At 36.0% G+C, this 17080-nt stretch overlaps 1 protein-coding gene across 1 annotated transcript in view; it reads right to left on the reverse strand.

Moving 5' to 3' along the window:
• Positions 1-17080, reverse strand: part of ZNF804A (zinc finger protein 804A) — a 303211-nt gene that overhangs the window by 50163 nt on the left and 235968 nt on the right. Inside the window, exon 2 of the mRNA XM_059166835.1 lies at positions 16211-16354. Within this exon, the coding sequence (XP_059022818.1) occupies positions 16211-16354 (144 nt within the window). The remainder of the gene's footprint in view (positions 1-16210; positions 16355-17080) is intronic.

A 17080-nucleotide genomic window follows, 5' to 3' on the forward strand; every position in this document is an offset into this window, starting at 1 on the left:
TTCAGTGAAGTAGCAATCTTTGTGGAAGAAACCCTCTAGGAATAGTCTGAAACTACAAGAGTGGTCATCTCTGTGTGTCTATTGACTAGACAACTCTAGAATTTAGTAAATTAAGTTGTAGAAAATGGAGACTAAGGCAAATTATTATTGTCCATTGCAACGCAAATATATTTTGCCCAATAGAGACATGATTGATTTTGTGCTTCACAAAAGATGACCCCAAATATTATATTTTATTGTCCCACAGGGTATAAATCAATTTTGATGTATTAAAATATTATCAGCATTCCTGACTGATTATATAGTACATATCTATATCTGTATCTCTAGATATCTACATACATAGCAGGCATATATAGATAAAGATACAAGTGAAAACTATATAGTTGTCCTTTGAATAATCCTTTTAACAAGTCTCATGGTCTTATTGCTTTCCTAATTAAGGAGCTGAATAAAATGTTTGAGCATGTCATTTTATATTTTACGAAGGAAATGATTTTACCTTTTGAGAAGAAAAAAGGTAACATATACCATACATATATACACATATATGTGCATGTGTTAATTTGTGTGTGACACTTCCAAAATAAAATTTTTATAATTTTGTTTGCTAAATTCCTTTATTTTACTCTATAAAAACATTGTGGCCAAAGATAAGCTAAATAAATAGTGTATGGTACTTTCTTTGAAATATTTGTCTTGAAAATTTTTTTAAAATGCCATATTTTTTTTTCTTTATCTTCCCCCTATGTGAATCCATTTGGATTGTAACATTGATAAGAACATTTTTTATGGACTCAGGGCAAAAAGAGCTTGTAGCTCACAGCAATATTTGGGGTGCAAATGAAATTGGGGTGAACATCTAGTATATCTTTTTTTTCTAATCAAATATGTCACTTAAACTTTTAGCATACATCTTTGTTGATAAAAGACAACACAGTGACATACTTTTTACTTTAAAAAACTCCACTAATCTGCTGAGAAAAGCAGTTGTTAGTATTGTGGAGAGGATTTTGTCAGCAGATTTTGTGACATGAATCTTGCTTCCTTGGTTGGAAACATCATGCTGATGATTCGAACTTTACCTTTGATTGTACTGAGGTATATCAATAAAGAGACGTCAACTGTTTTCCCATTAATATCCCTGTTTATCTTACAAATAAAAATGATTGTCCTCAATTGAGTATACAGGCAGCATTTTCCAAATTGTTATGAATACACTGAGGTCAAATCTGAGCAGGAGAAAGGGTGTGGGAATGAGCCAAATTATACCAGAATTTCCTAAAGATTAAAATCTGTATGAAGAAAATAATTTTAGGGTAAATATATTTTTTTGACAGATTTTTTAATTGAATGTATTTTACATGTGTTATAGTGCTTACTGGATCCAATGTATTTAGGTAAGCAAGTAATTGAATAAAAAGTAACATTAAATAACAATGACTATGGTTCTCCCACAAAAACAAAAACAGACACAGACATATGTACTTGTATTTGTACACCTTTAGTATATATTGATACTTAATATCTATGTCTGTATTCAAATGTAAAATATATATGCACATTAACACATATCTTTAATACACAGTACCTAGGATAGAAACATACAAAATTAAATTTATATCAAATATTATTTCTATTTTAGTAATTAAATCTTATGTCAAAAGAGTCAGGCCATATTGAAAAAAAGGTTTTATTTTTACCTTGATAAAAATAAAATTGTTTAATGAAATTTTGACATGTGTGATTATTTTGAAAATTATTTCTATGAAATTAGTATGTCAGGTCTCAATTGGATTGCTAGATACTTTATAAACCAAAATATGTTGACATATTACCTATGCTTCATACTCATTTTCCAGATTTTGCAAGATTGGAAATTAAGAATCTGAAGCAAATGTGGGAGCAATTAAATTAACAGAATTTACAATATCAAAGGAATATAAATCCAACAATAGAGAATGGTTAAGTTAAAAACAAATATTTGATGGGATATTGTGAATCCCTTAAAACAACTATTATGAAAATTCTGTATAAATGGAAAAATACTATTGACAAAATCAAACTGAATGCTGTAGAATACAAAATGGTATCTATCTAGGTGTGCCTGGGTGGCTCAGTGGGTTAAAGCCTCTGCCTCGAGCTCAGATCAGGATCCCAGGGTCTCCAGGTCTTGGGATCAAGCCCTGCATTGGGCTCTCTGCTCAGCAGGGAGCCTGCTTCCTCCTCTTTCTCTGGTTGCCTCTCTGCCTACTTGTGATCTGTGTCTGTCAAATAAATAAATACATAAATAAAATCTTTTAAAAAATGGTATCTATCGGTGCCGGGGGGAGGAGTCAAGATGGCGGAGAAGTAGCAAGCTGAGACTGCTTCAGCTAGCCGGAGATCAGCTAGATAGCTTATCTAAAGATTGCAAACACCTGAAAATCCATCGGCAGATCGAAGAGAAGAAGAACAGCAATTCTGGAAACAGAAAAACAACCACTTTCAGAAAGGTAGGACCGGCGGAGAAGTGAATCCAAAGCGACGGGAAGATAGACCCCGGGGGGAGGGGCCGGCTCCCGGCAAGCAGCGGAGCAACCGTGCACAAAATCAGGACTTTTAAAAGTCTGTTCCGCTGAGGGACATCGCTCCAGAGGCTAAACCGGGGCGAAACCCACACGGGGTCAGCGTGGCCTCAGGTCCCGCAGGGTCACAGAAGGATCGGGGGTGTCTGAGTGTCGCAGAGCTTGCGGGTATTGGAACGGGAAAGCCGGCTACAGAGAAAGAGCCGACAGTAAGCTCGCAGCTCGGGGTGACCTAGAACCGGTCGCAGGCTCGGTGAACTCGGAGCGCGGCCGGAGGTCAGGCAGACGGGAGTAACTGGGCGCTGTTCTCTGAGGGCGCACTGAGGAGTGGGGCCCTGGGCTCTCGGCTCCTCTGGGCCGGAGACCAGGAGGCCGCCATTTGTATTCCCGTCCTCCGGAACTCTACGGAAAGCGCTCAGGTAACAAAAGCTCCTGAAAGCAAACCCGAGCGAATTACTCACCCCGGCCCCGGGTAAGGGCGGTGTAATTCCGCCTGGGGCAAAGACACTTGAGAATCACTACACCAGGCCCCTCCCCCAGAAGATCAACAAGAAATCCAGCCGAGACCAAGTTCACCTACCAAGGAGTGCGGTTTCAATACCAAGGAGAGCAGCAGAATTCCAGAGGAGGAGAAAGCCAAACACGGAACTCATGGCTTTTTTCCTGGGATTTTTTTTAGTCTTGCAGTTAATTTGATTTTTTCTTTTTCATTTTTTTTTTTTCTTGCCTTCGGGTAAAATTTTTTTTTTAACTGTTACCTTTTTCTTTTTTAACGATTTTGTACTAGTTTATCTAATATATATATTTTTCTTTTTTACATTTTTCTTAGGTGTTTTCTTTTTTTAAAAATTCTTTTCTTTTCTTTTCTTTTTTTTTCTTTCTTTTCTTTTTTTTTTTTTTTTTTTCTTCTTTCTTTCTTTTTGAACCTCTTTTTATCCCCTTTCTCCCCACTCACGATTTTGGATCTCTTCTAATTTGGTTAAAGCATATTTTCCTGGGGTTGTTGCCACCCTTTTAGTATTTTACTTGCCCCTTCATTTACTCTTATCTGGACAAAATGACAAGACATAAAAATTCAACACAAAAAAAAGAACAAGAGGCAGTACCGAAGGCTAGGGACCTAATCAATACAGACATCGGTAATATGTCAGATCTAGAGTTCAGAATGACAATTCTCAAGGTTCTAGCCGGGCTCGAAAAAGGCATGGAAGATATTAGAGAAACCCTCTCGAGAGATATAAAAGCCCTTTCTGGAGAAATAAAAGAACTAAAATCTAACCAAGGTGAAATCAAAAAAGCTATTAATGAGGTGCAATAAAAAATGGAGGCTCTAACTGCTAGGATAAATGAGGCAGAAGAAAGAATTAGTGATATAGAAGACCAAATGACAGAGAATAAAGAAGCTGAGCAAAAGAGGGACAAACAGCTACTGGACCACGAGGGGAGAATTCGAGAGATAAGTGACACCATAAGACGAAACAACATTAGAATAATTGGGATTCCAGAAGAAGAAGAAAGTGAGAGGGGAGCAGAAGGTATACTGGAGAGAATTATTGGGGAGAATTTCCCCAATATGGCAAAGGGAACGAGCATCAAAATTCAGGAGGTTCAGAGAACGCCCCTCAAAATCAATAAGAATAGGCCCACACCCCGTCACCTAATAGTAAAATTTACAAGTCTCAATGACAAAGAGAAAATCCTGAAAGCAGCCCGGGAAAAGAAGTCTGTAACATACAATGGAAAAAATATTAGATTGGCAGCTGACTTATCCACAGAGACCTGGCAGGCCAGAAAGAGCTGGCATGATATTTTCAGAGCACTAAACGAGAAAAACATGCAGCCAAGAATACTATATCCAGCTAGGCTATCATTGAAAATAGAAGGAGAGATTAAAAGCTTTCAGGACAAACAACAACTGAAAGAATTTGCAAACACCAAACCAGCTCTACAGGAAATCTTGAAAGGGGTCCTCTAAGCAAAGAGAGAGCCTACAAGTGGTAGATCAGAAAGGAACAGAGACAATATACAGTAACAGTCACCTTACAGGCAATACAATGGCACTAAATTCATATCTCTCAATAGTTACCCTGAATGTGAATGGGCTAAATGCCCCTGTCAAAAGACACAGGGTATCAGAATGGATAAAAAAACAAAGCCCATCTATATGTTGCCTCCAAGAAACACATTTTAAGCCCGAAGACACCTCCAGATTTAAAGTGAGGGGGTGGAAAAGAATTTACCATGCTAATGGACATCAGAAGAAAGCAGGAGTGGCAATCCTTATATCAGATCAATTAGATTTTAAGCCAAAGACTATAATAAGAGATGAGGAAGGACACTATATCATACTCAAAGGGTCTGTCCAACAAGAAGATTTAACAATTTTAAATATCTATGCCCCCAATGTGGGAGCAGCCAACTATATAAACCAATTAATAACAAAATCAAAGAAACACATCAACAATAATACAATAATAGTAGGGGACTTTAACACTCCCCTCACTGAAATGGACAGGTCATCCAAGCAAAAGATCAGCAAGGAAATAAAGGCCTTAAACGACACACTGGACCAGATGGACATCACAGATATATTCAGAACATTTCATCCCAAAGCAACAGAATACACATTCTTCTCTAGTGCACATGGAACATTCTCCAGAATAGATCACATCCTCGGTCCTAAATCAGGACTCAACCGGTATCAAAAGATTGGGATCATTCCCTGCATATTTTCAGACCACAATGCTCTAAAGCTAGAACTCAACCACAAAAGGAAGTTTGAAAAGAACCCAAATACATGGAGACTAAACAGTATCCTTCTAAAGAATGAATGGGTCAACCGGGAAATTAAAGAAGAATTGAAAAAAATCATGGAAACAAATGATAATGAAAATACAACGGTTCAAAATCTGTGGGACACAACAAAGGCAGTCCTGAGAGGAAAATATATAGCGGTACAAGCCTTTCTCAAGAAACAAGAAAGGTCTCAGGTACACAACCTAACCCTACACCTAAAGGAGCTGGAGAAAGAACAAGAAAGAAACCCTAAGCCCAGCAGGAGAAGAGAAATCATAAAGATCAGAGCAGAAATCAATGAAATAGAAACCAAAAAAACAATAGAACAAATCAACGAAACTAGGAGCTGGTTCTTTGAAAGAATTAATAAAATTGAAAAACCCCTGGCCCGACTTATCAAAAAGAAAAGAGAAAGGACCCAAATAAATAAAATCATGAATGAAAGAGGAGAGATCACAACTAACACCAAAGAAATACAAACTATTATAAGAACATACTATGAGCAACTCTACGGCAATAAATTTGACAATCTGGAAGAAATGGATGCATTCCTAGAAACATATAAACTACCACAACTGAGCCAGGAAGAAATAGAAAGCCTGAACAGACCCATAACCAGTAAAGAGATTGAAACAGTCATTAAAAATCTCCAAACAAACAAAAGCCCAGGGCCAGACGGCTTCCCGGGGGAATTCTACCAAACATTTAAAGAAGAACTAATTCCTATTCTCCTGAAACTGTTCCAAAAAATAGAAATGGAAGGAAAACTTCCAAACTCATTTTATGAGGCCAGCATCACCTTGATCCCAAAACCAGACAAGGATCCCACCAAAAAAGAGAGCTATAGACCGATATCCTTGATGAACACAGATGCGAAAATACTCAACAAAATACTAGCCAATAGGATTCAACAGTACATTAAAAGGATTATTCACCACGACCAAGTGGGATTTATTCCAGGGCTGCAAGGTTGGTTCAACATCCGCAAATCAGTCAATGTGATACAACACATCAATAAAAGAAAGAACAAGAACCATATGATACTCTCAATAGATGCTGAAAAAGCATTTGACAAAGTACAACATCCCTTCCTGATCAAAACTCTTCAAAGTGTAGGGATAGAGGGCGCATACCTCAATACCATCAAAGCCATCTATGAAAAACCCACCGCAAATATCATTCTCAATGGAGAAAAACTGAAAGCTTTTCCACTAAGGTCAGGAACACGGCAGGGATGTCCATTATCACCACTGCTATTCAACATCGTACTAGAGGTCCTAGCCTCAGCAATCAGACAACAAAAGGAAATTAAAGGCATCCAAATCGGCAAAGAAGAAGTCAAATTATCACTCTTCGCAGATGATATGATACTATATGTGGAAAACCCAAAAGACTCCACTCCAAAACTGCTAGAACTTATACAGGAATTCAGTAAAGTGTCAGGATATAAAATCAATGCACAGAAATCAGTTGCATTTCTCTACACCAACAGCAAGACAGAAGAAAGAGATATTAAGGAGTCAATCCCATTTACAATTGCATCCAAAACCATAAGATACCTAGGAATAAACCTAACCAAAGAGACACAGAATCTATACTCAGAAAACTATAAAGTACTCATGAAAGAAATTGAGGAAGACACAAAGAAATGGAAAAATGTGCCATGCTCCTGGATTGGAAGAATAAATATTGTGAAAATGTCTATGCTACCTAAAGCAATTTACACATTTAATGCAATTCCTATCAAAGTACCATCCATCTTTTTCAAAGAAATGGAACAAATAATGCTAAAATTTATATGGAACCAGAAAAGACCTCGAATAGCCAAAGGGATATTGAAAAAGAAAGCCAACGTTGGTGGCATCACAATTCCGGACTTCAGGCTCTATTACAAAGCTGTCATCATCAAGACAGCATGGTACTGGCACAAAAACAGACACATAGATCAATGGAACAGAATAGAGAGCCCAGAAATAGACCCTCAAATCTATGGTCAACTAATCTTCGACAAAGCAGGAAAGAATGTCCAATGGAAAAAAGACAGCCTTTTCAATAAATGGTGCTGGGAAAATTGGACAGCCACATGCAGAAAAATGAAATTGGACCATTTCCTTACACCACACACAAAAATAGACTCAAAATGGATGAAGGACCTCAATGTACGAAAGGAATCCATCAAAATCCTTGAGGAGAACACGGGCAGCAACCTCTTCGACCTCTGCCGCAGCAACATCTTCCTAGGAACAACGCAAAAGGCAAGGGAAGCAAGGGAAAAAATGAACTACTGGGATTTCATCAAGATCAAAAGCTTTTGCACAGCAAAGGAAACAGTTAACAAAATCAAAAGACAACTGACAGAATGGGAGAAGATATTTGCAAACGACATATCAGATAAAGGACTAGTGTCCAGAATCTATAAAGAACTTAGCAAACTCAACACCCAAAGAACAAATAATCCAATCAAGAAATGGGCAGAGGACATGAACAGACATTTCTTCAAAGAAGACATCCAGATGGCCAACAGACACATGAAAAAGTGCTCCATATCACTCGGCATCAGGGAAATACAAATCAAAACCACAATGAGATATCACCTCACACCAGTCAGAATGGCTAAAATCAACAAGTCAGGAAATGACAGATGCTGGCGAGGATGCGGAGAAAGGGGAACCCTCCTACACTGTTGGTGGGAATGCAAGCTGGTGCAGCCACTCTGGAAAACAGCATGGAGGTTCCTCAAAATGTTGAAAATAGAACTGCCCTATGACCCAGCAATTGCACTATTGGGTATTTACCCTAAAGATACAAATGTAGTGATCCAAAGGAGCACATGCACCCGAATGTTTATAGCAGCAATGTCCACAATAGCCAAACTATGGAAAGAACCTAGATGTCCATCAACAGATGAATGGATCAAGAAGATGTGGTATATATACACAATGGAATACTATGCAGCCATCAAAAGAAATGAAATCTTGCCATTTGCAACAACATGGATGGAACTAGAGTGTATCATGCTTAGCGAAATAAGTCAAGCAGAGAAAGACAACTATCATATGATCTCCCTGATATGAGGAAGTGGTGATGCAACATGGAGGCTTAAGTGGGTAGAAGAAGAATAAATGAAACAAGATGGGATTGGGAGGGAGACAAACCATAAGTGACTCTTAATCTCACAAAACAAACTGAGGGTTGCCGAGGGGAGGGGGTTTGGGAGAAGGGGTTGGGATTATGGACATTGGGGAGGGCATGTGATTTGGTGAGTGCTGTGAAGTGTGTAAACCTGGTGATTCACAGACCTGTACCCCTGGGGATAAAAATATATGTTTATAAAAAATAAAAAAAGTATAAAAAAAAAATGGTATCTATCTAAATGTATTCATTCATGTGAGGAAAATTAGAGAAAAATCAATTTATTATTAGGTGGGGTTTCTCTTTCATATCACAAAATGGTCATATATATATATGCATTTTTAATGAAATAAAAGTGAAAAGGAGTAAGAAGTCATGCAAATATAAATAGCTTTAACATTTAGTCTGAACAAAAAGAATTCTATGAGAACAAATGGATTTATAAGGAGGAACTGTGGGTAAATACTCTGTTTTCTCTTTATATTCTATGTTTTCTGCCACTTTTTCCTTCTTGCCATATTTCTTTGATAAAAACAAACAACAATCACAAAAATCCCTGAGTTCTCAGTGCCTGAAACACTGGTTTCTTTTTGTAGGCAGCTGTTAGTACTTGCAAGAAACTCTGGACTCCATCATTCCAACACAGTGCTGTTCAAATACAGTTTCAGGTTAAATTCTTGAATGTTTGTACACCTCACTGTGGAATTAGGTACTTATTCTCAGAATACACACCGAACAAACAGAAGAAACAGATTATCACCCGAGCAAAGGATGTGATAGGGCAAGTTGCTTTAGTGAAGCTAGGGGGAGAGTCAACCATATACTGAAAATGGGTTCTGCACAGGTTCTCCAAGGAATGTATATATAGTACATCTCCTATGTGTTTGATTTTCAACAACTGGGCTGAATATGGAGATGAAAGTTATGAGGGGTGGAGGTTGCAGAGAATTGATAGGCAGTTTTGTTTGAAATTCTGCTCTACTTCTCAGGGCAATTTCATCATTAATTTAATATATTACCTCTCATAATGTAATGCTAAATATGGTATCTGCATATATTCCATGCTACATTCAATGCAGAATTATCTTAAATAGCATCAACTATTTTTAAATTGTCCTTGGACATTTTTTTACACATTAGGAAATAGATTTTGAATACTATTGATTACAGCCCAGAAGATGGGGCAAAGCCACAGTGACGCATGCAGCACAGAACAGGAAGGTGTTTTTAAAAAGTATAAATTGGGATGCTTGGGTGGCTCAGTTGGTTAAGCATTTGCCTTTGGCTCAGGTTGTGACCCTAGGACTCTGAGATCTCAGGGTTCTGGGATCAAGTCCTGACATCAGGTTCCTTTCCCAGCAGGGAGCCTGCTTCTCCCTCTGCCTGCAACTTCCTCTGCTTGTGCTCTCACTCTCTCTGACAAATAAATAAAATTTTGTTTTAAAAGATTTACTTTTTTAAAAGAATAAAAGATATATAAATCTATAGAATATAAAATATATAACAAATCTCTAAACAAATTATTTGTGAAAACATATATTCTTGTAAAATGTATTTGTTAAAGTATCACTGTAAACATAGTACAATAAAATAAAATAATATAGTACAATAAAGGGAGATAATTTAATTGAAGCCACCGACCAAGTCATCATGTATCCTACAAGAAAAATACACTCCCAGGCATTAATAAATGATTATTACAATAAAAATAAAGATACACAGTAAAAGGAAAGATATGCCATGCTCAAGAACTAAAATAATCAATATTGGTAAAATGTACATAGCCACTCAAAGCAATCTTCAGATTCAATGCAATCCCTAAAAAAATACCAATAATATTTTTCATATAACTAGAACAAATACCCCTAAAATTTCTATGGAACCACAAAAGACCCCCAAATAGCCAAAGCAATCTTGAAAAAGAACAAAGCTGGTGGTATCACGATCCTGGATTTCAAACTATACTACACAGCTATCTTATACAAAACAGTATGTTACTCTCACAAAAATAAACACATAAATCAATGAAACAGAAGAGAGAGCTCAGAAATAAACCCACGTTTATATGGTCAATTAATCTATAGCAAAGGGGGCAAGAATATATAAAGGAGAAAGAACAGTCTCTTCAATAAATGGTATTAGGAAAACTGAACAGCTGTGTGCAAAAGAATGAAACTGAACTGCTTGAAAAATAAATTAAAAATGTATTAAAGACTTAAATGTAAGACCTGAAACCATAACATTCCTAAACGAAAACAGGCAGTAAACTCTTGGACATTGGCCTTAGAAATATATTTCTGGTTCTTTTTCCCCAGGCAAGGGAAATGAAAGCAAAAGCAAACAGATGGAACTATATGAAACAAAAGATGTTCAACAGATATATGGAAAGAATGTAAATTGGTGCAGCCACTATGGAAAACAGTATGGAGTTCTCTCAAAAAATTAAAAATGGAAATAACACAGGGTTCAGTAACCCCACTTCTGGGCATTTACCCAAAGGAAAAAAAAACACTTATTTGAAAAAAACACATGTACCCCCATGTTCATAGCAGCATTATTTATAATAACCGAGATATGAAAGCAACCCAAGTGTCCACTGATGAATGAATGGATAAAGAAAATATGAGGTACCCATCTACACAATGGAATAATACTCAAGCATAAAAATAATGAAGTCTTGTCATTTGTGACAACATGGATGGACATGGAGGGTATTATGCTAAGTGAAATAAGTCAGACATAGAAAAATGCCCTATGGTTTCACTTATATGTGGAATCTAAAAGGAAAAGAAAACAAAACAGACACAGATTCATAAATGCAGAAAACAAACTGGTGGTTGCCAGAGGAGAGATGGGTAGGAAGAAAGGAGAAAAAAGTGAAAGGAATTAAGAGGTACAGACTTCCAGTTGTAAAATAAAGAGGCCACAGGGAGGATAAACATAGCACAGGGAATATAGTCAGTAATACTGTAACACTCTGTATGGTGACAGATGGTAACTATACTTACTGTATTGAGCATTTTGTACTATATCTATAATTGTCGAGTCCCCATGTTATACACATGAAACTAACATATATTGTATGCCAACTATATTTCTATTAAAATAAAACAAACAAACAAATCAATAAAGATACTCCACCGTGGCTTAAAAAGTTTGCCTTATAGCTATTGTTGCAATTGTACTACAAAATGAAATTTTTAGAGGTAACAAGCACAGGAGGGATAAAGGAACGCTCTTTGTATTCATTTACAAAACATAATTGACAATTATAAAATGAAACTTTTGATATTAGATGCATTTCTCTACTATAATGTAGCTTTTTAACTCTTTTTTTTCTCATAATTATATTTAGATAACATAGAGCACAAACATTAAAGTTGTAGTATTTTTCACACACCCTCAACATTGACTAACTCAAATGACTCAGTCACCAACCTTCAACCTTACAGACAGTGGAGGATGGAAAGGAAATAGATTTGAACTTCACTGGGCAAGGTTTATGAAAATGGCATTGGCTGATACTAGAAATGATTATTTTATCCAGATGCTGCCTCAAACTCAACAATGGACCAAAACTACAGTTAAATTCTATTCAAGTTATGGCTTTGACTATGAAATGTCAAAACAATACAGTTCCATGGTTAGCTAGACATATACTTGTACTTTTCCTGGAGCAGGTACTTTTGGGCAGTGGGGAGGTGCTACAGGAGGAAATTGTATGACTTCCCATTCTTCTCATCCTTGAAATGACTAAACAAAATAGTAACAGTTACAAAGAGATTGAAGCACACACCAGAAGAAAAATCCCAAGGAAGGGGTTCAAAATGGATTGAATCATACATTATTTTACCTGTACCTTGTATTTTCCCATTAACCTTTAAATATTATTTTGCAGATTAAAATTTAGGTCCAAACATCAAGAAGTGATTCTTTTCTCAAGTATCAGGTTAGTGACAGAAGTTTCAGTTATTAGGAAATGTTCAAATTTGAGAATAAGTCCGCTCCATTTTTATAGCAATACAAGTCCCTGCAGGACCGGCAAATTCCAACAACCTGGCCTGACCATGACTTCCTCTAGAGCAGAACAAAACAGCAAGCCATAAAGCACTGAATCTTGACTTGCTGGGGAAGGTCACTTCAGGGCCTTTTGGGAAATACTTCAGCCATACTGAAGCCACGAAAGTAAAAATCAAAGTGTTTGAGGGGCAGCGGCAATAAGACAATCATTCCCTTTTCTATCTCTTCATAACACCAGTGTGACAAATCTCTTACAGTGAAAATAACTCTGAATTGCCCAAAGGCTGCCAGGTGAGAAGACAGACACAGTGTGACTTTAGTTTAAGGGCAGATAAATAGGTCAAAGGGTTTAGAGGAAAACCTTTTCTTTTTACCAGATGCTGAGTTTCCCACTTAAAACAATTTTTAAAAATCTCAACGGCTAGAATTCAGAATGATAGAGTTCACTTGGAACTATTCTAATCATCTTTTTTTACTTAAGATTTATTTATTTATTTTAGAGAAAAGAGAGAATGAGAGAGAGAGAGAGAGAGAGAGCAAGAGCAGGGGAGAAGTACTGGGGGGCAGAAGGAGAAGGGGAAAGGGAATCTCAAGCAGACTCCCCACTAAGCACTGAACCCGACATCCAGGAGCCCCCAACCATCTTTTTTTTAAAAACAGTATGATTGCCACACTTTTTTTACATTTGTTTCAGATGTACAGTAGAAAGATTCAAGAATTCTATATACTACTCAGTGGTTATCTGTCTTGAAACTGTGGCTCATTACGAGATCTTAAATGCATTTTGACTCTAGCCCTTTTATATTCATCTAGGAAGCCCTGATTGGGTGTCTACCTGTGCAAGATGCTGCATTAGATGCTGTGAGGAATGAAGACAAAAAGAGAATGGTCCTTGCCATTAAAAGGTCACAATCCAATGGCTTTCAAGTTTCAAAGTTAAAGAGAAAATATTCTAAAAATGAACCCTGAATTGTGAACTATTGGGATCACCTCTGTACACCCATGCCTCTTCCTTTTTCTAATTCTCTGTTAGCAAGTCTTGGCGATGAGAGCTTGAGAGAGATTTTGAAGTTACCCAAAGAACATGTGGATGAGAGAAATAGATTTTTCTTTGAAGCTTCGAGTTCAAATGCAACAGAGAGTCTGTCATAACAGATTTGCAAAGATACATGAGGCAGGCACACTGCGCTTAGGTCACGATTACTTGGATACGTTTTAGACTTTATTAGCCTTTTTGAAGCAAAAATAGATCTTTATTGGAAGCCTAAATAAAAGCAGTCTCAAAGGCAAACTGTCAGTGTCCCAAACATTCTAGGAGAAAAGAAACTTTAGCAAGTAGTGATAACAAAATTAATTAAATATTGAGCTTTTACTATTTTTCAAGTACTCTGCTAAGTGTGGTCATGTGCATTCTCTCATTTATCCTCCCTAACAATGAATATTTGAGTTAATTGAGCCTTGTGTATTTTACCCAAGTCAGGTAAGTGGTAGGGTTAGGACTCATTCCACCAATAACTCCTCCTCCCTTTCTCCCTGAATCTGGTGGCCCTTGGATATATGTGTATATATGTAGCGAATGAATATGTGTAGCAAATGAATATGTCAGATGTGTGGCCTCTTTGCTTTTTTCTAATTCCATTCAAGAAGTATCCAAATCACACGTGGGTTTTCCTACCTGAAAGTTCAGTGCTGGTAATATGGACATTGATTATACCAACTTTCTCAACTTTTCCATGTACTTAGCCACAACTCAGGATTATATTTTTAAGTATTTGGTCCAACCACAGTCAGACTAAAGACAGATTTTTTTTTTTTTCTTTTTGTATCTCAACTATAATATCTCAGGAGAAAATAAAATCTGAATTATCCTTCTTCAAATTTCATCCCTCTCTACTTCATGGTGCCAAGGTGTGACATCATGTAGTAGGAATATTGATAACAGTCGTAGGGTGAGGCTACTGCTCAGAAAAGGGGGATTGTATTTTTGGAAGACACTCTGAAAGATTTACCAGTATCTTATGGGAAAGGGATATAAATCTTAAATATTTTCAGCTGCTGAACATCAATTCATGCTAAATTAATCAGCTAAAACTGCTATCTATCAGACTCCATGACCATCCAGATAATGTATCCATCTCTAGGGCCTGATATCCCAAACCATTACTGGAAGTGACCCTCTGGATTTTCAAAATAATAGCCCAGTCCCAGCCTGAATTACCCTGACTGGGTCTTAACACTCTATGTGGTATCTTAACTCTATTAAGAATATGGAACTGGAAAGGCCCTCATAATGATTTATGAATCTGATCTTCCAGGCAATCTATGGTGGAATAAAGCATTCTTTGGCAAAAGATAGTAATAGCTGTAAGACAGTCGTAAAACACACACACATGTTTCCAAATATCTAGTTTACACAATGAAACATATGTGTTATAACCTATCTTGTGCTTTTAGGTACTTAGGAAAAATCGAAGGAACAACTTTCTCAGATTTACCACATCAGGAGAAGCTTCTCCTGTGGTAAATCCTTTTATAGAATATATATGTCACTAACTGTGAAATTAAATCAATACTATTGTCTGATGGATTTTAATAGGATATATGAATGTGTGTATATATATTCATATTTTGTATTTTTATGTAATAAAATGAACAATATTTCCATCAGAAATTTTCCCTTACCTAGTGTGCAAGTAGATCTGCAAGAAAAAAGGCAAGGGTAAATCATCAAGATCTGTATGCCTTAATTGGTGATGAATATAAATTAAGGCTCATGTTCTCATGTCCTCCTCAAGCACAGTTTTGTTGGTGTAAAAGAATGGAAGGATTGACAGCAAAAGAAGATACATAGGGTTGATTCATAATCAATCTCAGCATAATCATTTTCCTCTATTTCTTATGCCAAATAACTCTAATGTTAATGGAAAGTTAGGGCAAATTCATGGGCTAAAATATACCTTTTATTAATACCAAAGTGATATGTAGATGATATTTGTAAGTAATGGCTAAGAAAACACAAGTTAGTGATAACTATTATACTGTATCATATCAAGCTAAATAATCAACGTTAAGACTTTGCTCTGATGAATGTAAACCATACGAGAAAATGGAATCTGTATTATTAACTTCACTTCAGACATCACTGTTGTAAACTTGTCTTTACACAGAGCTTTGAAAAAAATCAATCTTGGATTTATAATTGATAGCAAAATGAAAATATTAAAGTAGACTATATCATACACATATTAAGTGCTTACTTAACCAATAACTATGGATGATTTTTACCATATTAAATTAGCTTTTTTTCATATTTTTATGGGGGTTTAAATGGAAAATGGTTTCTGTAAAGAATTATAAGTTCATTCACATTTGATAAATTTCAATAGTTGCTTAAAACATTTAAAATTAATAAATAATTTTTGAGTTACCTCCAATCACTGAAAAGGTAACTGACTTGTATTTCTTTGTGTTAGTTATTTATATAAGACTTTACTTCTAGAGCTTTTAAAAAAAAAAAAAAGAAAAACCAAAAAACTGTCTTTTGCTCTAAATCATTAAATTATCATCCCCAAATGGCATCTTTAAAAATTGCGTAACAAAACATAAAAATATTGTATTTATATATATAGTTTATACAATGTAAATTATTACAAAGGTTTAGAAATATCAGGGTTTTTTTGACACCTCTTTCTTACCTGTTTGTGAGCGTGGTCATATGAATTAATGTGATTGTCAAACTCTTGATGCTTATAGTACTGCTTGTCACAGAGTTCGCAATAAAAATTGGCCTTCAGATCTTCCAACGCTTTTGCTATGCTGTTCTCTTTCTCAGCATAATCCTAAAAAATAAAATTGCAAGGAAGGCAGCAATTAGTTCTTCCCTTGTTGACTTTGTTCTGACAATTGTCAATTTCAGCATAATAATTAGAGTTAAAATATAATGAAGAAAAATAAAGCAAATTCCAGAAAACTGAATCAGAAGAAATTATGAACTTTAAATTATGAAATTTAAAAATTTCTCTTTTTAAAGGAGAAATTATTCTCCTTTAACAAGGAGAATAAGATTAACTGAAGAAGCCAAGATAAATGGCAGGAAGAACAGCAAAAACATGGAGAAGCTAACCAAACAAGGAAAGAGAAGCCCTTGCTTAAACAAGTTCCTGAGCCCTGTTGGCAAAGAAAAAAACAATAATCATATAGTTATGTTGATTCAGCTGCTGATTTCTGGCAATGGCTTAGTTAACATAAACTTGTAAATTCTGAACATCTAGACTATGTCCTGCATGAAGAAGCCCGGATTGGTGCACAAACATTCAAGTTTCGTATTTTTGTTTGCTAGTTTCTTTAAATATCTGGGGAGTAATTTATTCATCTCAACTAGATTTCATTTGACTAATGTTTTCGTCTTGACCCATATCATTTTAAGTTGAATTTTTAAGAACTCTCTACATCTTTAGAAAATGAGATTCTTTTCTGCAAGTTATTTAACTAAACTGAAAAGGACTAAACTGTATATAAGCAGATTGCTTTCATCATGCCCATAGTAAATAAAGACAGCTATATAA

This window comes from Mustela lutreola, chromosome 3 (genome assembly GCF_030435805.1).
Source record: "Mustela lutreola isolate mMusLut2 chromosome 3, mMusLut2.pri, whole genome shotgun sequence".
Lineage (NCBI taxonomy): Eukaryota > Metazoa > Chordata > Mammalia > Carnivora > Mustelidae > Mustela > Mustela lutreola.